This window comes from Mustela erminea, chromosome 14 (genome assembly GCF_009829155.1).
Source record: "Mustela erminea isolate mMusErm1 chromosome 14, mMusErm1.Pri, whole genome shotgun sequence".
In the NCBI taxonomy this organism is placed as follows: Eukaryota; Metazoa; Chordata; class Mammalia; order Carnivora; family Mustelidae; genus Mustela; species Mustela erminea.
In genome coordinates, this window is record NC_045627.1 from 64,280,903 (window position 1) to 64,308,489 (window position 27,587).

Below are 27,587 nucleotides of genomic sequence, written 5' to 3' on the forward strand. Positions count from 1 at the left end.
GAAGACCTAAAGTTGAGTGGGAGTCAAAACCCACCAAGCTTATGTCACAGAGTTAGGAATCCCAAATAACGACCTGGTCTGGAAGATTCCGGGTGGATGACAAAGATACTCAAAATATTTAGGTCAAGAGCCCTCAATCATCCTGCCTGAATAATTTGATAATGAATTAATCTGCTAATTCTTTATTTGTCAGTTGAGTTTGACAGTGTAGATCTGGCTGGAAAGGGTTCTGAAGAGTGAGCAACAAGGATGAAAGACAGACCATTGCCTCTGGGGAGTCCTCAGGAAAGGAGGTGTAGATGCCAAAGCAGGAGATGTGGCCATGTGGAAGTCAGTTGGGGGCCCTTTGAGGACTCCAACACTGTGGCTGAGGTGACCCTTCCTCTCTAGTGGACAAAAGGGGCAGCAACTCAGATGTGTAAGCAAGAATCTCAGTGCCCTACTTGCTTCACCACCAGAGTCTTAAGAAGTTAGGGTTTTGGTTACCTATTGAAATCTCAACCCGTCTTTGAAGTTCGGATTCTACCTTCTGTAGAAAACCTTCCCTAAATAAGCCTATGTGATTTACAGGCACTTTGAAACAAGTTAATACCTTATTAAATTACATTCTTATCTTACCACCATACTGGGCTATAAGTGTCTCTAGGGCAGAAATCATGTTTTGTCTTTTTAAAATGTCCACGCTGCCTAGCGTGGGGTTGAGCATGTAACAGGCGTTCAACAAGTAAGTGTTCCATGGAAAAGTTGAAAGGAAGAAACCCACAGGTACCCTAAAGTAGCCCAAGCTTCTTTCTAACTTACAGAGGTGGTTGGGTTGAATCCCCACATTTGCAAATCAGAGGGCTGAGGCTCACCCAGTACATGGTATATTTTTCTCTGATGAAAGCTACTCTGAATGCAGATTAAGGCTCAAAGCCCTACAAAGGACAACCGGGAAAGCACAGTCTCTTCTAAATCCCCTTGGGGACCAGGCTATCCTCTCTGTGTGTCTCCGTCTGCGGGTGAGTGTGCATGGGTGGGGGCGGTAGGGGTGGGGCGGGAGGGCAGAGGCAAGAGGGAGGAGAGAAACCCCAAGCGCTGATTATGTGGAGGGGATTTGCTATGTCTCTGTTCCTCCCCCCTTCTTTCTTTGTCCTCTTTCTCCGTGTTCCTCTCTTTGTCCCCTTTTCCTTGTCTCCTTCTTCTGCATTTGCCGGGGAGGATCCTGGAGTGTTCTTTTGATCGACTCAATCTTTCTCTGGCACTTGAGTTCTGATTGGCTGAAGGACTTAGAAGGGGGGAAAAAAACTTTAATTAAGTAGATAATCTCTTCTTTGGAAGTTTGGCAGCTCCATTTCACCTCCCCTTAACTCTGTTTGGGATCGCTTACACACCACGAAAGTTGGGACTTGAGGAGAATTCCACCCCACTCCCACTGAGGAGTATATTTCCCCACCTTGTCTGGCTCCCACGTTTTTAGAATTTTCTATCTCTGTTGCTCCAGAGGATTATGTTGCTTACGAAGCCTTCTGTGTGCATCTTCCTTTTCACCTGTATCCTCCGACTCAGCTACACCTGGTAAGTAACCTGGACTCCTACCTGGAACAGGACTAAGTAAATGTATGTAAGGGAGAGAGCTCTTTTTCATTTCCTGAAGTGTGGGAAGATTTGGGATCTTTCCTAGGAAAAACTGTTCTATGGAGTAGGGGCTCTTCCTAAATTTATGGCTGATTTCAGTAAATCTTTAGGACCCTGACTAATTAAGTAATAGATTTAAAAGTAGATTAATAAATTGTTATACTACAAATATTCTAAGTGGTTTTGGGGGAAATGGACAGTAGTGTGTCCCGTCCCCCCCCCACCCCCCCGCTTTTTAACCAAATCCTGATGTCAGCATTGTGGAGAAAAGGAAGGTGGTTCAAAGCAAGTTCTACTGTGTTTGAATCTGATCTTTGAGGTGAAGGCTGGAGATAAAATGCAATGGGCTCTTACTTTGCACTTTCTGACTTAACTTCACTTTTTTTCAGAATATTCCAAGTAACTATGTCATCATGTCTTAGAGATAAAAATTAGCTTGAGCTGTTGAGTTGGTATTGGGTGAATAAACACATTTGAAATGAAATATTTTAGAAATCTAAACTTTCTACAAATTTATTTAATGTATACAATTTACACACACTTCTACGTTAATCTGAAAATGAGGCAATGTTGGCGAAAGTGCTTTGGAAATTATAAACCACCTCACCAAGGATAGGTGATGTTATTGTCAGTTTCATGTAGCTCTTGGGAATCACATGAAGTATCTATACATGGAAATGCTAACAAGTAACTACGCAATGGGATACAAAAGAAAGACCTGGGAAGTGCATGTTGCTAGAGTGTTTGGAATTTCTCCCCAACTGAGATCCATAAGCTCAGCCTCTTTATCGGTTTGCATTTTGACCATCTGTTTAACCAAGGTCTGAATCCAACTGCTGCATAAACTGTTGAGGAAGCAAGGGTAGGTATTTCTTTGCTGTAATCAGCTTCCTGTGCCAAGAAGGTATTCTTATCATAAATGAGTATAGCCATCTTTATTACAGAGTTGGTAAGAAATATGCCCAATTTATACAATGATTTGCAAGTTAACGCAGTCATTTGCAACACTTCCAGTTACAAAGTGAACCACCAAATAATTGGTTCATTTCTAACTGGCATTTTAATTAAATATTTCACATTCAAAAAAAAAAAAGTCTCTCTCTTTTTCCCCTCATGAGAACAAAAAGACAAAAGGGAGCGGAGACTATTTCAGAGCATTTCTACTGATGTTCATGGTATTCTTCAGCTGATTCAGTATCAGCAAAAGAGAAACACGAGATTCCTTTCCCCAGTCACCAGGGCAGTGTGAAGAATTGTTCTATAAAAAATACCTTTACTGTGTGTTCCTTCCCTGCTGGAGGGGGTCATGTTCATTTCATTCCGATACTGACACAGCCACACTGAAAGGTGGCTGGGTTGCTTGTCTGTCCAAATTCAAGTGTCTGGATTCAAAAAGAAAAAAGAAGAAAGAGATGTGAAAGAAAGTTCTAATTTAAAAACAGGGTTTAAGAACCCCTCCTCGCCTTGCCTGACTTTGAGGAGAAAATGTACAAATCTCCTGTATAATGTAATTAGATTTTAATTGCTTTTTCTCTATAAGCTCTAATTTGAATTAAACACTTACACTTTGCCAAGAGTCTGGTTTTGGTAGCATTTGAAGAGTGATTTTTAAATTTAACATTAAATCTTGATTATTCTTATAATGGAACTATCAGGGTTCTGCATAAGGTCACCTTCCCCTTTGTGCCATGCAGAGAAATTTGACCAACCACAGCATTTCAGATATTTCTCTTAATACTTCATTACCAACCTTTTATGTAAGGACCTCAAAAGCATTTAACAAACAGAGAACCACAATTTCTGCTTGGCTGTTCAATTGTAGGCTTGCCTGAAATTACTGTCAAAAAAGTCCATCAACAGAAGCTCTTGGGCTTGAAAGGAGGAAATAAAGATGACACTGACTTACAGCATGCAGTTTAACTAGGGTTCTCAAGGCAAGAGGACTGGAAACTTTTTTAAAAAGCATTCTCTACCATTTCTGCTTGTTGGGACAATTCTGAGAATTATCGTTTGGTAACTTGAGAAAAATATTTTCTTTGAATCTGTTTTCCTTAATCCAAATGGCTCCCAAAAAAAGAGAATGGGAACGCATGATACAGCTAAGCAGAGAGTGATGGTTACAATGGTGGCCAGAGATGAGCCAATTTGAATTTTTGTTTCCATTACTCTTACTCATCTGGCATGAATGGGCCCACAACACGTTTTTCCTTAATTGATGCCTTCATTTTACTTCAAATGATGTCTCATAATGATCCTAGGTTTTGCCCAGTTCTGCCCATTTCTCCTTTCTCTCTCTCTCCCCTCCACCTGCCCAACTTGATGACCAAATCAAAAAGATGCACTGGAAAACAGAGGTTAACTATGGCTCTGCTCTCATTCTTTCCAAAGGCTTTAAAGGGGGTCAATTTCTTTTCTGCAGTACAGCAAGAATTTATCGAAAATCTTTGGGTTTTAAGACAGCTTTTGAAATACACCATTCCTTGGTTTGCTACATTTATGTATTTAAAGTAACCTTTTTATGAACTTTCTATGAATTTCTATGAAATTTCATCTGATGATGATTGCAGAACCCCTGATCAGCAAGGGCTTCAGTGAGTGCAGGGGGGCTGTCTTGCATCCATACTCTCTCCAAGCATCATCTATAGCAAAAATTATTCTCCACATACATGTGCTACTATTTTTCAAATATGTATTATGAATAATAAAAATACATACTTAAAAGTACTGAATTCATGATAATTTGTGGTTAAGTTTCTGTTAAGTTTTTCCAAGAAAAGATACAAAAAAGAACAGGATGCACTAAACTTTACTACCATAGAAAGAAATTCTCATCCTCAGAGAGGCTGGGAATCTCTGAAGTTAGGGAAGTAAAAGGTAAGTGAAAATTGCTTTGGAATCTGGAAAATAATATGCCAAAACCAAAGAGTCACATACCAATAGCTCCCCTGATCAACAAAAAATTCATAACCCATGAAAAAACTTGGGATTTACAGGGTAACTCTGAGGGGATTAGGTCAGTAGCTGCAATGTTGAAGGTCCTGCTAAGGGCTTGAGACACAATCACTGAAGTTGAATTCCCAGTTTTATCATTGATTTGTCAACAATTTGAGCCCTACATTTTTGCTTTCAGAGTCTCTATACTTCCTGCCATGAATAAAAATAAGTTAGCTAATAATAATTAATTAGTTAATGATATTTATTAGTACCATCATCATCATCATTTACAAAGGCTAAGAGGTCCTGGGAAGAGACACTTCATTACAACTTCTCTTACAAAACCAGTTTGTATAAATAAGGCAGATGCTCCATAATACATGTTTATTTTATGTGTGTGGATGATAATATGACACAAAGAAGCATCTCCTTTTTGTGATATTATATAAGCAGGGATATTAAAAAAGGATCAGAAGGAGTTTCAATCCAAACCCTCTCTCTTCCATGGAAAGAGTTTACTTTTTTCTCTTTTTCCCAGCTGGGACACTTGCTTTAATGCTGTATCTTAGGGAATGCTATTCTCTCTTGGGACTATAAATATAAATTCCTTTTCCTGGGCTCCAACTACTCTTAGACTTTTTCTTTTCCAACTGATATGATCAAGTTCTCTTAATCTGCTGGATGTTTGCTATTATTAAAATAGGGGCGCCTGGGTGGTTCAGTGGGTTAAAGCCTCTGCCTTCGGCTCGGGTCATGATCTCAGGGTCTTGGGATCGAGCCCCGCATTGGGCTCTCTGCTCGGCAGGGAGCCTGCTTCCCCCTCTCTCTTTGCCTGCCTCTCTGTCTACTTGTGATCTCTCTCTCTCTCTGTCAAATAAAAAAAAATCTTAATAAAATCAGTTAGGACATTTAGAAAGGATTTTATTTGTTCACATTTTGGGTGAAATATTTTTTGGCTAAAAGATTCCAAAGATTCCACTAGACCTTTGCCATCTACTCATTTTTGAAGACTTAGTTTAGGTATTCCCTCCTCCCGGAATTCTTCACAGTTAAATTAGCTACCTCTTCTCTCTGTCCCCATTATAGCCAGTGGCAGGTTAAGCCATCGTGGCACTTGGTACCTCTTACTGAATCCTGCTTTTGAATCTATCTTCTTCACTAGCCCAGAAACTCCTCTAGAATCAGACACCTTGCCTTATTTATCATCATGTCTCTTATGCGGAAATTAACCACAATTGTAATAATGGGTAACTTACTGTGTAGGCAGATACTGTTGTAAGTGCTTTATTAATCCTTCGAATTAGATACTATGGTCATCTACATCTTACAGGTGAGGGAGCTGAGGCCCAGAGATTTTTTTTTTTTTTTTTTTTAGGATTTTATTTATTTATTTGACAGACAGAGATTCTAAATAGATCTTGGGGCAGGCAGAGGGTGGGGGGAAGTAGGCTTCCTGCTGAGCAGAGAGCCTGATGCAGGAGGCCCAGAGATCTTAAATAACTTGGCAAGATCACCTAACTTGTAATGATCCAGATGGAACTTGAACCCAGAAGACTTGGTTCTTGAGGCTTCATGCTGAATCACGATGATGATGAATGTGTTTTGAACTGACCTTTGCATGTAAACCATTTTACATAAGGGAAGAACCATGACAGGAAACCTTAACCTTAATTTAAACTTAATCTTTTCTTAAGTTCAGAAACTCCTAGAAGTAGGTATCAGTTCTCAGAAGTAGAGCATCTTCATATTTTCTAGTTTAAAGGTAGAAGACTCCATGGTTTACTTAAGTCCTTACTCTTGTATTGCTATAGTCTTCTGAAAAAGGATAATTTAAGATTAGCTTTGGCCCTGCCCCATAACCTGGGAAAAAATCTATCTCAGAAATAATGATAATGTGGGGGCACCTGGGTGACTCAGTGGGTTAAAGCTTCTGCACTCGGTTTGGGTCATGATCCCAGGGTCCTGGGATCAAGCCCCGCATCAGGCTCTCTGCTTGCCTTCCTTTCTGCCTGCCTCTCTGCCTACTTGTGATCTCTCTCTGTCAAATAAATAAATAAAATCTTTAAAAAAAAAAAAAAGAAATAATGATAATGTGAACCAACGCTTAGTACATGTTCACTAAGTAACTGGCCAAAGACACAAAAATTGTTACTGGTGAGACAGGATTTGAACCCACAGCACTCAAGGCTTCTCTCCAATAAGCCTTTCCACTTCAGATAGGACCTTGCTTTGTTTTCCCTGCCCACATTCATAGCCAAGAGCCAGAACACTGGACCATGGTCCTTCCTGTTGTGGCCATCCTTCTTTCTCTGTCTGATACTCTAATTCTTCTGGGAATGTTTAATAATGTTAACAGTAGTCTCATACACATTTAGAAGTCTGGCATTAAGAAACAAAAGCTTCTGCCTGATTAGTATTTTTATATTAAAAAAATTAGTTCTGTTAGCTTATTTAAGTTATCTTATACTTATTTATCCAACAAATTTATATTATTTCATACTGTTATTTCATTCCTTTCATCTCACCGAAAACTGTCTGCAGGCTGATTTGGATTACATGTGTACTGTCGCCCAAAACCTCAAGTTACCTGTTCTTTTCAATGTGGTGGGCCTGTGTTTGTTCGTAGATCACTCAAAAAGTATCTGTAGTATCTGTACTGCTTCTGATGTTAAGGTTTTATATGTAGTAGAAGAAAGCTAGTTCTGATGATATTTTCCTAAGGATAAAGACCCATTTTTGTAGCGCATCTTAGGGTCTGCAGGAGCCGGAGAATTATTGTAGTGTCCTCCATTTCATTATTTTTCATGTCACAGCTTTTAAAAAGACACTTAGAATCTTTAGAGCTCTTTTGTCTTTTGATTCCCCTTACATTCAAAGTAAAAGGCAGAGGCAAAAACAAATTCCCCAAGATCCCTAATTCGAGCATGTGATAAGGAGATATAGTGAATAAAGGTACAGTGTTGGTCAAGAAAGAGAGAGAGATGGGCGCCTGGGTGGCTCAGTGGGTTAAGCCGCTGCCTTCGGCTCAGGTCATGATCCCAGGATCCTGGGATCGAGTCCCGCATCGGGCTCTCTGCTCAGCAGGGAGCCTGCTTCCTCCTCTCTCTCTCTGCCTGCCTTTGCCTACTTGTGATCTCTCTCTGTCAAATAAATAAATAAATAAGAAAAAAGATTTTTTAAAAAAAAGAAAGAGAGAGAGAGAGAGAGAAGGAGGAAGGAAAAGGAAGGAAGGAAGGGAGGGAGGAGAAAGAAAGAAAGAAAAAGGGGTGCCTGGGTGGCTCAGTGGGTTAAAGCCTCTGCCTTCAGCTCAGGTTATGATCTCAGGGTCCTGAGCCCGAGTCGGGTTCTCTGCTCAGCGGGGAGCCTGCCTCTCCGAGCCTCTCCCTCTATGCTTGTGTGCACAGTCTCTCTCAAATAAACAAATGAAATCTTTAAAAAGAAAGAAAGAAAGGAAAGGAAAGATCTCTGTTCTATTTCCTTCAGAAAGGCAGAGGAGAATTCACAAGGCTTGGAGAGAGAGGTCAATATAATTTTTCTTAGGATAAACCCTGACTTTGCAGAAAGCAGATTTTTTATACTAAATCAAAGACTAGCCTGGAAGAAGCTGAGCTCTTTTCACAGAAGTAACATTCCCCGTTGCCTCCCATTGAAATACGTCTACATTCAGAGGACCTCTCAAAAGAAACTACCATTCACTCTGGACAGATTCTCTAGTCTCTTTATAAGCCAATAGCTTTTTTTCTCAATTTTCTTTTTTTTTTTTATAGGCACTGGTTATTGATCATATCATTTCTCTGTACGCTTCTTAGGTCAAAGTTATCTCTAAGCCAAGAGCAATCAGACCATAAGGGGATCGCTTAAATTCACCATTACCCAACCAGTCCAAATTCACTTTTGATTGTTTCCCCAACTTCAGCATCCTTTTGGACCCAACACACCATGAGGCTGTGTTGCAGTCATCTCCATAAGGCCCTGTAAGTGGACCAGTAGTTCAGTCTTTCTGTACAACTCCATAGATGAAATTCTTAGGTTTTCTAGGCCAAGCTTAAACCATCCTGCCTTGTGAGAAATTTCCTCTTCATTCAAAACTAATTATATTTTGCTACCATAAATCACAGTCCCTTTCCTTGACTCAAGCTCTTCAGGCTCACCATAGTTGAACTGAAAGATTCCATTCTACACGAGTAGCCAGGATAATAAATAGCGAACCATATTATCCTAACATTTCTTCACGTTAATCCAAGGTGCCTGGTGGAGCCCACGCTGCATACATGATTGGTTCAGAAGCAGCATATTGTTTAATTCTATGTTATGGAAAATTTCATTTTTCAACAAAGAGAAAGAGAACAGTGTATAATGGACCCCCACAACTCTGCTTCAACAGCTGGCCTCTGCTAGCTCATCCTGCTTCATCTTCTCTCACATTTTCAACTGCATATATTTCTCTTTGTCTAAATCTTCTAAATACTACCATGGTTTAAAACTGGAAGAAGAGCAATAGGAAAAGAAAGCTCCTATTGTGTCTGAGAGATCTAGAGTCAGTGAGTAAAGTGAATCTTGGAGAACGTATAGATAAGACCAGCTGCCCTTGGGGAGAAAAATGAATAAAAATTAGTAAAAAGAGAAAATTCATTCAAATACATTTAGTTTATTTCTGTTTGAGCTGTGGCTGATCAGCAAAGGCAACAGAAGTGGAGCGTTGGATTGGATTTAGTTCCATTAAATAGTTCCTTTAAATTGGATTTAGTTCCATTAAATAGTAAAAAATGATACTAAAGTGTCATAACCTGTCAATTTTCTCACCTTCAACTGTACAGCTAGTTGATTTGTAGGCTAATTCTCAGAGTTACCGTATATACCTACCTTCCTGATCCTGAAATAACCTGATATTGTATCCAACAATGCAGTTGAGAACATAAGTATTTTCTAAGGTCTATACTACAGGGACCAGAATAACAAAATCAACAAACAAAACAAAATCTTCTGCCTCCATTATGATCCCGGAAGAGGTTCCTGTAGTCCCAGGCTTTCTGGGAACAGTGGCTTGGGCTGTTCCTTAGCAGCTTTTTGCTTAGAGGGCACAGAACAGAGAAAGAATACAGCTTATTCCCAGTTAGAGTCCTCATTTAAATGCTAAGTGTTGAAGTGCTTTTCTGTAGCTCAGCGTTTCTCAGCAGAGTTTGCTACAATACATAAAGAAGGAAGGAAATGAGGACAAGGAAAGACAGCCTGTCGATTGATAAAACATCCTGGAATACACATGGCATTTTAGTTTCAGAGGAAAAGACTGTCCCTTGAACATTTGTGATTTGCTCGGGAAAGAATCGGCCTGGGATTGTTTCGCAGAGACCTAGAATACACAATTGTCCCATCAGCTATTATATGGTCTTTGCCAAGAATTATTGGGCACAGGCTGGATTTGAGATATTATGGGAATTTATTATAAATTTTAATATGATTTCTACTAAAACTGATGCATCTGTTTAACTTTTTTTTTTTTTTTAAGATTTTATTTATTTACTTGACACAGAGAGCACAAGTAGGCAGAGAGGCAGGCAGAGAGAAGGAGGCCCCCTGCCGAGCAGAGATCCCGATGCCGGGCTCGATCCCAGGACCCTGAGATCATGACCCGAGCTGAAGGCAGAGGCTTTAACCCACTGAGCCACCCAGGCGCCCCTGTTAAACTTTTTTTTTTAGCTAAGTGGTTTATAAGACTTTTCTTTTTTGTTGATTTTAGGGCACTGCATTATAATATGGAAAATTCACATTTACAAAAAAAAAACAGTTTGAGAATTATTTATAGGCCTGAATTCCCTTGGAAGAAAGAGACATAGATATGGGAATAGGATGAAAACTACACATTCTTTCATTTTTTTAATACTTACCTTAGGGAAAAAACCTTCACTGGGCCCCAGTCTGCACTGAAATCATGCCTGTCTTTACTTTCAATGCCATCCTCCCTCAGTGAGTCTACACTGGCGGCTTTCATTTCATAACTGCTCATTTGCTGTAACCTCGCTTCAGTTCCTTTGCTCTACTGAAAACAGATCTCTCCGCTGCTATCACCTCTGTCCCTTCTGGGCAAATTTTTAAGTAGGAGGCAACGTGTCTTTGAAATTCTGGGTATTTCTCTTCCCTTCAAGACTTCGGAGATCTGTGCCTTCTGTTTTCTAATCCCTTCCCCTAGCTAAATGGGAAAGAGCCTGATTTCAATTATTTGGACTTTTCAATGAATAAGAACTAGCCACGCTGTTCACTCCTTAAAATTTTTTTTTGCATCTTAACTTTAATTCATTCCAATTGTACAGGGAATTGCTCCTAGCTTAAATATCCTTGGGTATTGTCAGAGCGGGTAGTGAAAAACTTCAAACCGATGGGATATTATTTCACAGCCATTCGTACAACTTGCCTTCTATGTCATTGTGTGTGTGCCCAGCTCCATGTGTGCTGATGCGCCTGTGTTCTGCGGGCCCAATGCTGTAGAGGATGGAGAGAATCACAAGGAAACTCGCTCAGAAAGAGCTATCTTTGGGCTCTCCCTGGCAAGAGACATCCTGTGAGTTCTAGGAGGTGAAAAGCCGGCTGTTACACATTCCTTCTAAGAGAAGTTGCTTCACTGGGGCACCTTGTAGCTACAGCTCCAGGCAGCAACTCTCCTCAGGGTCCTCCCCACAGCCGTTCGCTCCTTTCCTGTTCTCTCTCTGTGCTAGATCGCCGCCACACAGAGATCGGCACCTGCGTTTGTTTACGGCCACTTCTCTGTTTCCCCTCACCCCAAGCTGTAATCAGATGGTCCCTTCCGAAGTAGGCCAGCTAGAGCTTCAGGACCCAGAGACTTTTTATGGACCTCGAAAGACGAGATTAAAGGGTAGGGAGAAGCCAAACCTATTATTCAAAATTTGTGAGGAAAGTGAAGGTGTGGGGCGGGGGGGTTGTTACCAAACCAACAAGGTGTCAGAGTGCATTGAGATGAAAGTTTGGGGCCCTGAGAGGAAAACACCAAATTCTGGAGATTCACATTCAGAATTTTGCTTTTTAAAAATATGTGGGGGAGCGGGAGGCACCTGGGTGGCTCAATTGGTTAAGCGTCTGCCTTCAGCTCGGGTTGTGATCTCAGGGTCCTGGGATCGAGCTCTGCATCAGGCTCCTTGCTCAGCGGGAAGCCTGCTTCTCCCTCTGCCTGTAACCCCTGCTTGTGTTCTCTCTCCCAGATAAATAAATAAAATCCTTTTTAAAAAAACCCTATGCAGGTTTAAAAATACATATACATAGGTGTGGGGAAGGCAAAAAGGGGATCCTAACTTAAATCTAAGCCCCTACGTTAACCACTGGGATTCAAAGGAATCAGGGCACACTTGGCCAGGTAGTGCTCGCCCATGAGAAGTTTGCTGCATGGCACTGAGTTCTTCCCTGGGAAAGGACTCTCATACTCAGGGGAGATGGAGTCCAGCACATGAACTTGACCCGTAATAAGGGCCTAGTCATGCAAAGGAAGAAGTAAGTCTGAAGACAGGATAGTATTTGGTACAACTGGTCCTGTGTCCATCTGTGCCCCAGACCATAGAGAATTAGCCATGTGTTCTCACCACAGCTGCCAAACTGCTATGTGCTACAGCCTCGTGGGCTACGCTACTTTGGAAAATGCCCCCAAACAGGAAGAAATTGCTGAAACTAATTGGATAGTGGTTTAAACTGCTCATCCATAATTAGACATAACTACCAGAGAATGGGAACTTCCAATTTTCTGTGAACTTCCTAAGGTGGTAAAATAAATTGCGTCATATGGTATCAAATGAAGAGGAGCTTTGAAAGTAGGGTGTTTGGATCTATGGATCATAAATGTGAGGTAAGGAAATACAAAGGAACAAAAGAAACTTGGAGACTTTCCAAGAGCTAGAAGATAAGTTATGGCATTTGTATTTGGGTTGTCCAATGTCCCTCCCCTCCTGTACCAGCTCTCTGGGAAAAATTTTTGCTGGTGACCAGGCTGATTATGAAATAGGCAACTCAGGAGGCAAAATGACTCATGAGAGAAGCCGCATAATACTGAGCTGTGGGTGTTTGGTGGTTTACAGTCCTGGAGATCAAAGAATTTTCAGTTGGGGTCAGATCGTGGCTGAATATAGCCACTGAGGTGTTGCAAGGCTAGGAGATCCATAGGGCAGAGAAGAAATGGGAAAAAGATGGAAAGTCCACAGGACTCTCCTCTAGCATTACCCATAGCTTCAAAACTACAAATGCATCTGTATCTAGATGGTTGTTTAACAAGAACGGAAAAAAATATTTAGTAATTAGGAATAGTAAAGACTTGGACACACATTGAAATGAAGGGGAAAGAACTGATAAATGTTGACAGTAGAGGAGCTAGGCAGAGGGCAGGGAAAATGGGACAAGAGGGCATGATTTAGCTAACCAGCCTAGATGGGGGCAAGGGACAGCAGAGGGTATGGTGAAACATTATTGTAAGAGCTGAGAAGGAATGATGGAAAAAGAGGGAAACAGAGAGAGAGAGAAATTACTACTCTCCAAAATTCTTACTGTTGGTAAATGAACTTGGGAGAAGGATGAGATGGCATCAGAAGCTTGTAGGAAAAAGTACAAACCGAGGACTGAGTTAGAGTCATTGATGACAGTGGATTGATCACAAAAATATGGTCTAAGAATATAAAATCATAGCTATGGCATTGAAGACTTCCATGAATGGAGGTAGTCAGCAAGTTTCCTAGAGGACAGATGGCCCTTAGACAAACACTCAGAATCCTTGTGGGCACATTCCACCTACCCCCCCCCCAAATAGTTTATTCCTGGTATGACAAAGGTAAACATGAACAAGTCAGTTATAACTGCTAGGGGGGGAAACTACAGTACCAAGAAAAACCACAGGGAAGGAAAGAAATCCCCATGATTTTAATGATCAGTGCAGCCAGAGATCCAGCCCCTCAAGGCAGTGACCAGAGAGAGCTATGAGAGCTACCAAAACCAGAAGGTACTCTATCCAGAAACAAAACAAGACAATGTCCATCCATTTGTTACTGTTACAGTTGGAGCAGCAATTGTCTAGAAGACTGAAGCAATAATTTAAACTTTCCAAGCCCTCAAATTATTACCTAGGTATTAGAGGCCTGTTCTCCCCCTGAACCAGTGTTTCTCAAAGTGGACTCTGAGGATCATCTTAGGAACGTGGTATACACAGATTCCTACCATCTATTCCCCCCGTTACCACCACTCAACAGGAGTCTCTGGAACTGGGACCCAAGAATCTTCATGTTCAATAAACTCCCCAGAGGATTCTTATGGACTCTACCAGCTAATCCATGTGGATTAATTTTCAAATGCCTACACTGAAGTCTATTCTCCAAATCTCTTGGCATTCTAGATCATGTACGTACGTATGTATATATGTGTGTAACATTTAATTTTTATATATTTATAAATATTTTTATACTTTATATATTTAAATTATAAATGTATTTTTTTAAAGATTTATTTACTTATTTGACAGAGCGGGAAAGAGAGAGCACAAGCAGGGGGAGCGGCAGGCGGAGGGGGAGGAAGAAGCAGGCTCCCCACAGAGCAGGGTGCCCGACATGGCACTCAATCCACCTTAGCTGAAGACAGACGCTTAATCGACTGAGCCACCCAGGCACCCCATCAACTTAATTTTATATAAATGACATTTTACAGATTTATAGAAGTTTGCAAAGAACTGTACCGGAAAGTCCTATGTACCCTTTCCCCAGCCTTTCCCAGCATTAAGATCTTATAACCATAGTATCTCTTCCATAAAGCTTACTCAGACTTCTCAGTTTTACATACAACACTAAAGTTTACACTCTATTGCCCTAGACTGGAACCCTTCAAACAAAACAAAACAAAACAAAACAAAAAGCTGAAGCAAGACTAACACCAGGAGACAGGAGGTAGAAGACTGCAGTCCTGCCTAGGTCAGGCACTATGGCCACCTGACAGTTAAAGGGAATTGGTGGAGTGTGGCTGTTGCTTACACCCTTCACCGCTGGGACTCACGGGAAGGCCAGGAGCAGATCTGGGGGGATGCTCTCACCAAAGCCACCTTCTTTGGGCATCTGGGGAAAGGGGCAGGGCTAGTTTCAGGCAGAGTCTCATTGAAGAATTATCCTGCTTATCTGGCAGGAGAGCCCCATCTATTTGCTTTTAAGCCAATGGACACTGCCAGCTCCCACCATAATAAAGAGTCTCACCTAAATCAGAAACTGCACTGGTGCTTATTCTTGAGGGAGTCGTCCTAGGGATGGAGGAGGTCCAGTGTGGGTGAATCAGTAATAGCCGGTGTGCCAAGGCCAAGGATATGGCTCCTGGGTGGACAAAGGCACTTTGAGCAGGAGGTCACTAAAAGCTGAGCCCAGGAAGGGTCTCAACAAAACACGAGAGAAAGTCTAGTGGCTACTTCTCTTCATCGCCCATTTCTTTGTGAGGATGGCACCTTTTGAAGGTGCTCCAGGCTGGGCCCACCACTTGCAGTCTGGGTATATGGGCAGGTCAGGAGTACTGGCAGGGCTGACGGCTCCAGAAATTTATCTAAATGAGTGGCTATGGAGTTTTCCCAGGATAGCATGGGATAGGGATAGCAAGATAGGGAATCAAGAAGATCCCAGCTAGGAAGCTAGTCACTGGAACATGTAAGCAAGCCCCTCAGCTTCGGTCCAATGAAGAAGGCTGGTGGGTGATGAGGAGGCCATGTTATAGGCCAAACCTGAAGAATTATTTTACCGAAACCTTCTAAGACCATGCACACAAATGGCAGTTTTGCTACCTAAGTGGAAAAGCAAAGCTCTAAAATGGATTAAAAGACATCTGTCCCTGTATTTAAAAAAAAAAATCTCTGATTCCTCTAAGAGAAGTTTTAGGTTCACAGAGAGCTTGAACAGAAAGTACAGAGTTCCTGTAAATACTCGCCTTCCCCCCCACACAGTTTCCCCCATTATTAACATCTCAAATTAGTGTGGTACATTGCTACTATTTTTATGCATCAAACTCAGTCTAAGCAGAAACAGTCCTCCCTACGATGATCCCAGGGAATATGGTGGTGTCCAGATAAAGCAGAGGCCAGGCCTGGCAGATATGGATGCCTGGTGGACATACACACAGAGGGAGGGTTGGAGCAATGGAAGAATAGAAAAGCAGCAAAGACAATGTGATAGTTAACCGTGCTTGTTTATCAGTGCGTGCAAAACATCACTAAGACCTTCAAGAAGTAGTTACCAAGAACTTGTTGGGGATCAGAAGTCCTGAATTAGCAGGTGGGAATATGAGCAAGAGAAACACGGGTTGCGGAAAAGCATAGCAGCGAAGGAATACATGCTCCGGGATCACCCTGACTAGGTTCCCATCCTGGCTTCACCACTTACCCAGCTGTGGGATGCTGGCTAACCGCTGCATGCTTCAGTTTCTGGTTCTGTAAAATGGAAGACATTATAGTTTCTACCTTATACAATGGTTGTGACAATGATACGAGCTGAAAATGTGCAAAGAAAGCACTTAAAGTATTTTCTGTGCACAGGATAAACATTCAGTATACAGCATAGTACCTACCCCATAGGGTTGCCATGGAAATTAAAAATGATGATACAGGTGAAGCACTGGTTTAGAAGAGACACACTCCATAAATGTCAGCTATTATTGTGTGATGGAGGTTAAATTTTAAATGGCATCAGTATATATACTGGAAGACTGTCAAAAGGAGAAGAAACAATTACACCATTTTTATTTGGCAGCATAAAAACAAAACTAACTGCAGTTATTTATGTAAATCACTTACCACTTATGTCTAATTACTATGAAGCACAATAACAATTATACATAACATTAAGTGTGTCAGATTGACTTTGCTAAAACTTTTGATTATAACACCAACCTCTGTGTACATATGCTTAGTGTTAACTGTCTGATGCTCTTGTGGTATGATCATCTGCTAATGGGGCATGGTCGTCTGCTCTCAATGTTAGAAAATTAGTGGGAGCACTGGCTTGCCAGTCTTCCTTGTCCATATCCTCTCCTGGATCTTTTCCAGTGATCCTATTATCCTACAATTTTCTGTTCGTTCTGATGATCCTTCCATCCTTTTTTCAAAACCCTTTAATTCAATCCACTTTTAAGGAGCACTTACTCTGTTCAAGGTACTGTAATAGGAGTTGGAGGGGAGACAAGGATAACGAAGGTAACCCCTACTTACAGTCAAATATTAGGGAATAAAAGGAAATCTTAATACAAGGCAGAAGAAAGTTGCTCTGAATCTTCAGGAAATGCTGGTTGTGGCTTTTGAACTAGATATTAAGAGTAAGTAAAATTGTTATATGGAATTGACTATTCTGGACATTTTGTATAAAGGGAATCATACAATTTATGAAGCAGAGAAGGGTGGGGGAGTTGCCATTTTAAATAGGATGACCAAGAAAAGATTTAGGGAGAATGACACACAGGATTTAAAGGCTGAATGCAGGTGAAGGAACAAACTATGTGGAGATCTGAGTAAAAAGCTTTCTGGGCAGAAAGAACAGCCAATGTGATGGCCCAGAGGCTGAAGAGTGCCTGGTGTGCTGGAGGAACAACAAGGAGACCAGTGTGGTGTTAATGGGGGCCAGACTGCACAGGATTTTATAAACCATGATAAGGTTTGGCTTTCTGCTCTATGTGAAAGAGGAAATCAGGGCACCTGGGTGGCTCAGTGGGTTAAGCCTCTGCCTTTGGCTCAGGTCATGATCCCAGGGTCCTGGGATTGAGCCCCACATCGGGCTCTCTGCTCAGCAGGGAGCCTGCTTCCTCACCCCCACCTGCCTCTCTGCCTACTTGTGATCTCTGTCTGTCAAATAAATAAGTAAAATCTTTTTTTTTTAAAGAATAGATTTTTTAAAAAAGAAAATCATTGGAAAACTTTGAACAGAAAGTAGCAAAATTTGATTTACATTTTATTTTTCTAAAGATTTATTTATTTATTTATTTATTTACTTGAGAGGGGGTGGAGGGCGGGGCAGAGAAATCTTCAAGCAGACTCCCCACTGAACGTGGAGCCTGACATGGGGCTCAGTCTCATTCCACATGAGATCATGACCGGAGTCAAAACCAAGAATTGGATGTTCAACTGACTGAAGTACCCAGGTGCCCCTGATCTATATTTCCAAGGGATTGATCTTTAAATAGACCAATCATTTTGAGAATAAAATGTGGGAGAATAAGGTGGAAACAAGGAGCTCAGTCAGGAGGCTTTAACAATAATCCAGGCAATGGAGCTCCTGGCTGGCTCAACTGATAGAGCATGTGACTCTTGATCCCAGGGGTTGTGAGTTCAAGCCCCACATTGGGTGTAGAGATTGCTTAAAAGAAAAACCTTAAAAACAAAACAATCATCCAGGCAGGAGACAATGATAGCTTGGAACCAGGGACAGCAGTGAAGGTGTTAAGAACTGATTAGAGTCTGGATATAATTTGAACCAGAGTTGGCAGGATTTGATGACAGAATGAATATGGGATATGAGAGAAAGAAAGGAGCCAAAGATGATTCCAAGATTTTTGTCTGACAACTAGAGGAGGAAGTGTCCTTTACTCCAGTGGGTAAGACTACAGAAGGAGCAGGTTTGGAATGATGGCAGCAAAGATCAGGAGTTAAATTTTGGATGGATTAAGTTTGAGATGCCCATTAAACACTGAAGTGGAATATGCAAGTCTGGAGTTCAAGAAAAGGTCTGAGAATTGTTAGAAGGGTAAGGCACAAACCTTCTGAATGATATTCCATCTGGATGGTATCTTCAGCAACAGTCCATATGGGGTATGGGAAGCTTGTACTTCGTCTAGGAGCATGGTGATTATACCGTGTTCTATAGAGCTGCCTCCGCTTGGTAAACAAATTTTGTATCTTCTACTGTTTATTAGCATCTTGCCTCCAATCACATAATTGTCCCTGGGAAATATCCATAAAAACACTTAAATTCCTTCCTTTTTCGCTCTCTTTCCACTTTCTAACATCACACACTAACTATGCTATCTGTAATCCATATTGTATTTTACTCCCCAATAAAATATCTTGCCATTGTCTCATTAATTAAGAAAAAGATCCTCCTCCTTTGGTGTTCACAAGGACACACTACCTTTTTTTAAATTGAGATAGAGTCAACACATAACATTATATTAGTTTCAAGTATACAACAGGATGATTTGATATATGTACATACTGCAAAATGACCATTACAAGAAGTCTAGCTAATAATCCCGAGTCTTTTCTTAATACTGAATGGTCTGGATATGAGGAAGCCAGCCATAATGGTTCACATATGTCTGCTAATAACTCTGGGGTTGACAAACATTAATTAATGGAAATGTCCACACAGAGCCTACAGTCTTGTCCCATGGCAGGTGTTCAATTAAATCTAACTGATTAATCATTTTGGCTCAAACAGCTCATCATACAGATCTTTACATATTGTAGGATTTTTTTTTTCATATTGTAGGATCTTGAGTAAAGAATCCTCTACTATCTCCCACCATGGCTCTCTGTGATCCCAACTTAGTATCCTCTCACAACCCAGGCTCATGGCAAAGCTTTCTTTTTTCTCTACGACTTGATTTTTGTTTTGTTGCTGTTTTCTTTCCTGATACTGTCTATCCTCTGAATGGGAACTAGCCTCTATCTGGCCTGGTAATGTCCAAAAGCCTTTGCAAATTATGACTAACATAAAGATCGCCTCTATGAGCCAGAGCAAGATCTCCAGTGTTACCCCGTTGTAGCCACACCCATCCCCAATCCCTAACCCCTGAAAATCACTAATCTATTCTCCAGCTCTATGATTACCTATTTCATGATTGTTGCATAAGTGAAATCATGAAGTATGTAGAAATCATGAAGATAGAACATGAGTGGAGTAGAGGAAGAGAGAGAATCCTAAGAAGGCTCCATGCCCAGCGGGGAGCCTGATACCGGGCTCTATCTCACGACCTTGAGATTGTGACCAGAGCAGAAATCGAGTCAGATGCTTAACCAACAGAGCCAGTCAGATGCCCCAAAGTATGTATCATTTTGAGATTGGCTTTGATCATTTGATCATCCGTGTTATTGAAGGTATCAATTAGTTTATTCCTTTTACCACCCAGTAATGCTCTGTGGCATGGATGAACCACAGTTATTTTATCCACTTACCCTGGGAAAGGTATTTGAATAGCTTCCAGTTTTGGAGTATCATCCATATACATCCATGTACAAGCTCCTGAGTAAAGACAAATCTTCATTTCTCTGGGCTAACTACCCAAGAGCAGAACTGCTAAGTTGAATGGCAAGTCCATTTATTTCGAATTTGAAAGAAATGGCCAAACTACTTTCCAGAGTCAGATTATTTTTGGAATTTAATTATGACTCAGTTCCTAGAAAGACACTCTACTACTTCTTTCTTTCTTTTTTTAAGATTTTATTGAGAGAGAGAGTGTGTGCGCGCAAGCAGAGGGAATGGCAGGCAGAGGGACAGGGAGAGGCAGCCTCCCTGCTTAGCAGGGAGCCCAATGTGGGGCTTGATCCCAGGACATTGGGATTGTGACCTGAGCTGAAGCAGACACTTAACCAACTGAGCCACCCAGGCTTTACTTCTTTCTGATTAGAGAACTATCCTTCTCAGAGTCCTACGGAGTCTGATGGCCTTGGATTTAATCCTGCTTTAATCACTTATTAGATGGGTGAGACTGAACAAGATATTTACCTTTTTTGTGTCTCAGATTCTCTATTTAAAAAATAGGAACATTAACGGCCAATACAGTAAGAATTTAACAAGATCGGCATGTAAAATACTCACAGTAGAGTGCTGGTACACAGTACTAAGTTCAAGCTCTCTCTTCCCACTCCATGGCAAAAATAATAATCAAATATTACTTGCAACATTTTTGTTATTTGACATTTTAAAAATCAAAAGAAAGTATGTTAGCTCTTCTTCTTCTTCTTCTTCTTTTTTTTTAAGCAGCCTCCACACCCAGCATGGAGCCTAGTGCAGGGACAGGGACTGAAACCACAATGCTGCGATCAGAACCTGAGCTGAGATCAAAAGTCAGATGTTTAACTGACTGAGACATCTAGGCGCCCTAATGTTAGCTCCTTTTGTGCATATTCTATTAGATAAATTTATCTTTAATAGCTCCCTTCTGCATAATTTTTCCTAGGAAAAACCATTTTCATTTCTTCCTATCAATTATGTTTGCTGAGGTAATCCCTATAATGCCTGGCAACAGAAATGAGTTGGTATATCCCCATTATGCTCTGTGGTTTTTGTCTCTTCTAGGTCAGTGAACAATTTCCTGATGACGGGTCCAAAGGTAAGAAAAAATGGCCTTTGATTTATTTGGATTTCACTGATCTTAAGTGAAGACTATACATGTCAATTTCTTTTCATGATATCCACATTTTTTATTAGCTGTGTATATTACAGAAGCAAAGACGTGGCATAGAGAGGGTTAGGGATGCACCCAAAAGAACACAGCAAACTACTGTCAGGACGAAGGCAAGAACTCAGGAGAACTGATTCTGAATTTATGGCCAGAAGTTCCAGAACCACAAAAGTCAATGGCCTTTCCCAGTGTCAGGTTGCAGCCACACATCCTTCTCAGTGCAGTGGTAGGACACAGCTCTCCATCTTTAAAATGCTGACTTTGTACTCCATGATCTCTAAGGACAGTTCCAGCTGCCAAATGTTCTTTTCTAAGACAGTAATGGGATGAGAACAGCCGAAAATTCATGAATTATGTAATTTGGACTCATTTTGGAGAGGCAGAATAGTGAACAAAGGCTAGCGAGCTCTTGGGGCACCTGGGTGGCTCAGTTGTTAAGCATCTGCCTCTGGTTTAGGTCATGATCCCAGGGTCCTGGGACTGAGTCCCACATGGGGTTCCCTACTCAACAGGAAGCCTGTTTCTCCCTCTGCCCCTCCCCCTGCTTGTGTTTTCTCTCCCATTGTCTCTCTGTCAAATCAATAAAATCTTAAAAAAAAAAAAAAAGGCTAGCGAGGTCTAGATCTGGTAACATTGAATTTCATTCCTACTGTTACCATGCTAGCTGTGGGACCTTGAACAAACTGCTTTACTTCACCTTTCTGGGCCTCAGGTTCCTAAGCTATAAAAATAGTACCTATTTCACAAGGTTATTTGTGATGTTAAATGGAATAGCATATTTAATTTAAGTGCTTACTCTGTCATTATTTTATTTTTTAAAAAAGATTTTATTTATTTGTCAGAGAGAGAGAGAGCACAAGCAGGGGGAGCAGCAGGCAGAGGGAGAAGGAGAAGCAGGCTCCTCACTGAGCAAGGAGCTGAACTCATTCCCAGGACCCTGGGACTAATTCCCAGGACCCTGGGACTCATTCCCAGGACCCTGGGATCATGACCTGAGCCAAAGGTAGATGTTATACCGATTGAGCCACCCAGGCGTCCCTGTCATTATTTTAGAAGGAGAGGAGAGTGGGCAGGAAAAGAGCTGCATGGCCATTTCAGTGCAAATGCCTCCCAAGTTCAGCTGGGAGTCTGAATTTTGACCCTTGTGTTTCTGTAGGCCTACCTGATCTATTCCAGCAGTGTTGCAGCTGGTGCCCAGAGTGGTATTGAAGAATGCAAGTATCAGTTTGCCTGGGACCGATGGAACTGCCCCGAGAGAGCCCTGCAGCTGTCCAGCCATGGTGGCCTTCGCAGTGGTAAGGAAAGCCTCGGCCACAGCTCCCTTGACTCCCTGGCCATAGGTTAGAGCCCTGTTTTTCAGGGATGGCCCCCTGCTGCTTCTACATCAACATCCTAGTCCTACACCTGGTCTCTATTCTCAGGTGATCCTATCTCTGGGATCTTCTCTCTGTCCCTTTTCCATCTCCTCCTTCTTACAAAGCTTTTTTTTTTTCTCTCTCTCTTCACAACACCCTCACTGCTCAATGCATGGACCTTGCCTCACCCCTAGTCTATAACATCCTTGGCCTCCCAGTTGGCTAAGGGCTTCCTCACACTATAAAGAGCATCAGGAGGTAGGTAGGAGTATTAATTCTTCATGCCTCTTAGCCCCTTCTTTCAGCAGCTCAGCAGAGAGGTACAGGATAAGTGGGGACTAACTTGGACACCAGATTCCCAAGAAGATAAAGAGTGGCCATAGCAGTCAATGAAATAGCTGCTAAGCAGAGGTTTCTTCCAGGACTAGCTGGCCCATGCCTCTTAGACTTCAGTATTTCAGGAAGGAAAGGGCATGAGTTCTTTACAGCCTCGCCTTCAGATTCATCTCCTTCCCCATTTCTTCCTCTGGCTCTTTGCCACCTAAATCCTTAAGAATCCTATAGGTCAACAGTCATCTAGCCACCTAGTCATAATGTGTGACCTGAAAAGATGGGAGGGGAGAAGCATAGCGCTCAGACGGAGGCTGAAGCAGACCGTGGAAGAGAGAAAGGTACATTGTAAAAGTGGGGAAACAGGTTGGAGCTGGGGACGAGAGCACAGTGATGGCACTCAAGGGAGACAGCACGACTGGCACTCTCTGAGTTGTAACCCCCTGCTCTGACTCCCCCATTTCTGTTCCTGCCAGCTAACCGGGAGACAGCATTTGTACACGCCATCAGCTCTGCTGGGGTCATGTACACTCTGACTAGGAACTGCAGCCTCGGCGACTTTGACAACTGCGGCTGTGACGACTCCCGCAACGGGCAGCTGGGTGAGTAGAGGTACGGTGGGTGGCCAGGGCAGGCCAGTGAAGTCAAGAAAAGTTCGGTGGGTAGTTTGGTGGGTGGAGGACAGTGGTATTCTTCTAAATCTGGGGAAATCAGGGCCTCCCAGTTTAAGCCAAAACCCTAGAAGTGACAAACCAGGCTCAATGTAGCTCGGGGCCCTCCTTCTCCAAGTGGGGGGTTTCCTTAGTTTACACAACCAAGGAACACTCCCTGTGGATTCAATCCTGCTACTCTCTCAGAACAGAAGGAACATCATTCCATGTCCCCCTATTGGGGGACATGCCTACCCATTTCCTTTCTATGCTTTACCTCTGCTGTCCTCTGGAATCCTCTCTGACCTCCAATGCAACTTTCAACTTGGTTGATCCATATTATTTCTATTGTGCCCCTGCTCCCCAAGCTGGTACTTTCCTCTCCTTTTTTGGGCCATTGTCAATCGCTCACCAGGCACGAACACACTCTGCCCAAAGACCAGAGACCACGTGTAGAGGGCCAAGCCGCAGGCGCCTTACAGAGAATCCACTCCTCGAGGACTCAGGTCATGGAGCCCAGAGCAGGGAACTGGCTGAGGCTGGAAGTGGAAGCGGAAATGCGGCCTAAACAAATCTAGGCTGAAACTGATCTGGAGAGGATACTTGCCCAACGCCAAACGCAATTAGAAACAGTAGCCCAGGAGCTCATGCTTGCCTGCTCAACGACCTTTCCTTCCCTCGTACCCTTCCAGGGGGCCAAGGCTGGCTGTGGGGAGGCTGCAGTGACAACGTGGGCTTCGGAGAGGCAATATCCAAGCAGTTTGTCGATGCCCTAGAGACAGGACAGGATGCTCGGGCAGCCATGAACCTGCACAACAACGAGGCTGGCCGCAAGGTGAGTCCTACAGCCCCCGGGGTGAGGCAGCTGGCTCCACCCCCACCAGCCCTAGGTGCGGCCGCCTCTTCAGTTCATTTAACAGATTGGAAAAGCGAGGGTCCAAGCCCGCCAGCTACATGGACTAGCTACCCGCCTCGCAATCCCCCAGCGGCCAACTCCCCCGCCGCTTACTCCCTGGCCAGCTCACTCCTAGCTCTCTCCCCAGGCGGTGAAGGGCACCATGAAACGCACGTGTAAGTGCCACGGAGTGTCCGGCAGCTGCACCACGCAGACCTGCTGGCTGCAGCTGCCCGAGTTCCGCGAGGTGGGCGCGCACCTGAAGGAGAAGTACCACGCGGCTCTCAAGGTGGACCTGCTGCAGGGGGCCGGCAACAGTGCCGCCGGCCGAGGCGCCATCGCCGACACCTTCCGCTCCATCTCCACGCGGGAGCTGGTGCACTTGGAGGACTCCCCGGACTACTGCCTGGAGAACAAGACGCTGGGGCTGCTGGGGACAGAAGGCCGAGAGTGCCTGCGGCGCGGACGGGCCCTGGGCCGCTGGGAGCGCCGCAGCTGCCGCCGGCTCTGCGGGGACTGCGGGCTGGCGGTGGAGGAGCGCCGCGCCGAGACCGTGTCCAGCTGCAACTGCAAGTTCCACTGGTGCTGCGCGGTCCGCTGCGAGCAGTGCCGCCGCCGGGTCACCAAATACTTCTGCAGCCGCGCCGCACGGCCGCGGGGGGGCGCCGCGCACAAACCCGGGCGAAAACCCTGAGGGGCTCCTTGGCCCCCTCCTTTCCCCTTCTGTCCTAGGCTTCTTTTAGAGAGACCCCAGTGATAGAGGAACCTAGGGAATGCTCCCGCCCCAGCATCCCCCTGCCCAGGGATCCCAGGAGGGAGAGACACCACCATCTCTCCAGTTTCCAACCCTTTCCCCACCCTTTCCCCCAATTCTTCTGCGCTCTCCTCCAACTCTGTCCCCATCATCCTCACCCGCTACACTTAGGTGTGAGAACTCCCAGTCCTGAGATTTTGAGCTCCTGATCTTCCCTGGACTAGGGTGAGAACAGGCGCGTCTCCTCCCCTTCCCTGCTGCCCTAAGGCCTGGCCTGGCCTGGCTGATGGAGCCTGTGGAAGAGCACAGCCCAGATTCACAGGGCCTGGCCCTGGAAAGCCATGCTTTTCCCTTTCACCCATTTTCTTGCACCCCTCCCCCTATTCTTCTGTTGCCAGGTCTCTACCACAGCCACATCTTTTCTTTCTTCAGAGCTCCTCCGTGCTTCTGATTCCCTGCTAACCGCTGGCAGACACCCCAGCAATCTCTAATGCTTTCTCTCTTGTTCCTGTTCCCTGAAGAAAAACTGACAAAACTGACCCTGGAAAAAGCATGTGTTTGGGGCTTGTTTCCCAAAGGGAGGGCCTGAGGATGGAAGAAATGGGAACCCTAGCAGGGTGACTTGCTGGAAACCAAGGGTACTACTCAACCATGTGATATGGTGACTCCATCCGTCAGGCCATGACCTAGTGACCTTCAGACAATCACCCGAGGTGCCCCAGGCATACCCACAATGTCTGGGAACTATGTAAGGGCAGACGACCAGCTACTCCCTGCCCCTGAAACTTCTCCCTGCTCCTAACCTATTCCTTCCTAGCAACCGACTTTACCTCTCCTCCTTCCTCAAAGGATCCTTGTTTCTCTGAGCCAAGACTGAATGAAATAAAGCCCATTTCCCATTCAGACCCCACTCTGTACCTCTAAAAGCAGGTCATGAGGAAGGAGAAGCTGGGACCTTTCCTTTTCGCAAACCTGGATCTCAAACAGGCAGGATTCAGGGCATTGGATATTTGCCTTCAATAGGTAAACTTCCTGAGATGAAACTTTCCAGCTGGAAGCTCAGCACCTTGAACTTTAATTTATTGAAGTCCCTGTGATATGTGCCTTCTTGTCTAGGTATTGAACTTACTCTTGGGGACACTGGGGAGGGTGGGTGGAAGACAGAACTTCTAGGCCCTCTCTTCCTTCCCCGCGTTGCTAGAACACGATCCTCCCTCAAGCCTCACTTTCCCGATGGCCTACGTAGTTAACGCTGGGCTGACTGAGGCTAGCCTGCCAACAATTAGTGAATCATTCACACAAACCTTCCCTCAGTACATTCACTCAGAAGCTAAGAGCTCACTGCTTGTGAGCTCGCTGCTTGAGAGAAAAGCGGTACAGCAGGAACTTGCTTCTGAAAGAGGGCTCTGGAAAGGGAAGAGTCAAACCCTGACAGATTCTCTGTAGCCCACGGAGCTTCCCAGCCATCTCCCTCCTCCTAAGCTGGTCATGGGTCTGGACACGGGACAGCTCTTTAGAACTGGTCAGATGCCAGCCCACCTCATCCTACCTCCCAGAGTAGGAAAGGGCACAGAGATGTGGCTCCAAGTAGGTAATGGGCTAAGGCTTTCGAGGCCAACCCAGGAGAGTGGAAAGGCTCCTTGTATATTCCAAACTGGGACAGTGGCCAGGTCAGACTCCAAACCCCCAGCCTCATCCCTGTACATCCTCTGGTCAACTAACACTTACTGAGGGGAGAGGCTGCCTGCCCTTCCTCATGGGGGACACACTTCCCTTCAGGATCTCCTAAGGCTTCATTTCCAGCTCTATCAGCAAAAGCCCTTTTTTGCTCCTTCCCTCAGCTTTGATCTGGGCCTCGTGAATCTCCCAACTTGTCCTTCTTCCCTAATCAAGTAGCAGCATATACTAACCTGGCTGTCCTACTTGGCAGAATTACTTGATAGTGTACCATAAGAAAATCTGGCAAGGCCGCTAGAAAATATAAAGGAACGGGGCTGTAAAGGAAAACTGCATTCTCCAAGTCTCTCAGCATAAAAGCAGGACAATTATTGTGCTTCATATTTGATAATCCCAGGCCGGTACTTGAAACCCATCATTGCTGCCAGAAAGTTCTTTCATAGGTTGTTGTTTTGTATTGCCAAATGGATATGATTGATAAGCAGATTCATCTGAGTTCTATAAAGAAAACATTATTGAGCTAACGCAGATCTGTATTGCCTTCTTTCCTCTCTTGCATTATCCACGCATTCCTCTGGTCAGTCAGCAAACACGGGTGAACAAATACAGTGGTGAACAAACAACACAGAGACCTCCTTGCATTCATGGAGTTTAAGTTCTCTCTTACGCTCAATCACCAGGGTTGTGCTCCCCTTTGCAAAACATGGATGAGTCCAGAACAGCTGCTTGGTAGGACACCTTGGAGGTCAACCAGTCAAACCTTTTGTTTTATAGATTAAAACCGATGCTGAAAAAGAGGTCTGTCCTGTTCAGCCAACTAGTAAGTTACTGTGGGGTACATCCTGGAACCCTCGTCCTTTCCTTCCTCTTGCATACCCTTTAAGGCCCATGCGTCTCCACCAGAGAGAAGCAGAGGGAGATCCTGAGAAGTGACAAGGACACGGCGTGGGGGGAAGGGGGGCGCAAAACACTCTCCTTCC

At 43.7% G+C, this 27,587-nt stretch overlaps 3 protein-coding genes across 3 annotated transcripts in view; 1 reads left to right on the top strand and 2 right to left on the bottom strand.

Moving 5' to 3' along the window:
- The window catches only part of PKD2L1 (polycystin 2 like 1, transient receptor potential cation channel), a 155,858-nt gene extending 131,879 nt beyond the window's left edge, over nt 1-23,979 (bottom strand). The window contains exons 1-4 of the mRNA XM_032313038.1: nt 23,694-23,979; nt 18,301-18,484; nt 16,123-16,260; nt 15,939-15,985 (exon numbers count right to left, since the gene is read on the bottom strand). The gene's annotated coding sequence lies outside the window, so the exon portion shown is untranslated. The remainder of the gene's footprint in view (nt 1-15,938; nt 15,986-16,122; nt 16,261-18,300; nt 18,485-23,693) is intronic.
- Nucleotides 1,157-27,558, top strand: WNT8B (Wnt family member 8B). Its single transcript, XM_032313043.1, has 6 exons — nt 1,157-1,557; nt 20,841-20,874; nt 22,103-22,241; nt 23,108-23,233; nt 23,974-24,116; nt 24,325-27,558. The coding sequence occupies exons 1-6, from the start codon at nt 1,490-1,492 to the stop codon at nt 24,868-24,870; spliced, it is 1,056 nt and encodes a 351-aa protein (XP_032168934.1). The 5' UTR covers nt 1,157-1,489; the 3' UTR covers nt 24,871-27,558.
- Nucleotides 2,884-27,587, bottom strand: part of SEC31B (SEC31 homolog B, COPII coat complex component) — a 56,860-nt gene continuing 32,156 nt past the window's right edge. The window contains exon 24 of the mRNA XM_032313034.1: nt 2,884-2,999. Coding sequence (XP_032168925.1) covers nt 2,928-2,999 — 72 coding nt within the window. The 3' untranslated portion in view covers nt 2,884-2,927. The remainder of the gene's footprint in view (nt 3,000-27,587) is intronic.

Coding starts and splice junctions, on each gene's coding strand:
- WNT8B (XM_032313043.1), top strand. CDS start 1,490: ATGTTGCTTACGAAGCCTTCTGTGTGCATCTTCCTTTTCACCTGTATC. Junction 1,558..20,840: donor CTCCGACTCAGCTACACCTG/GTAAGTAACCTG, acceptor TGTCTCTTCTAG/GTCAGTGAACAATTTCCTGA. Junction 20,875..22,102: donor TCCTGATGACGGGTCCAAAG/GTAAGAAAAAAT, acceptor GTGTTTCTGTAG/GCCTACCTGATCTATTCCAG.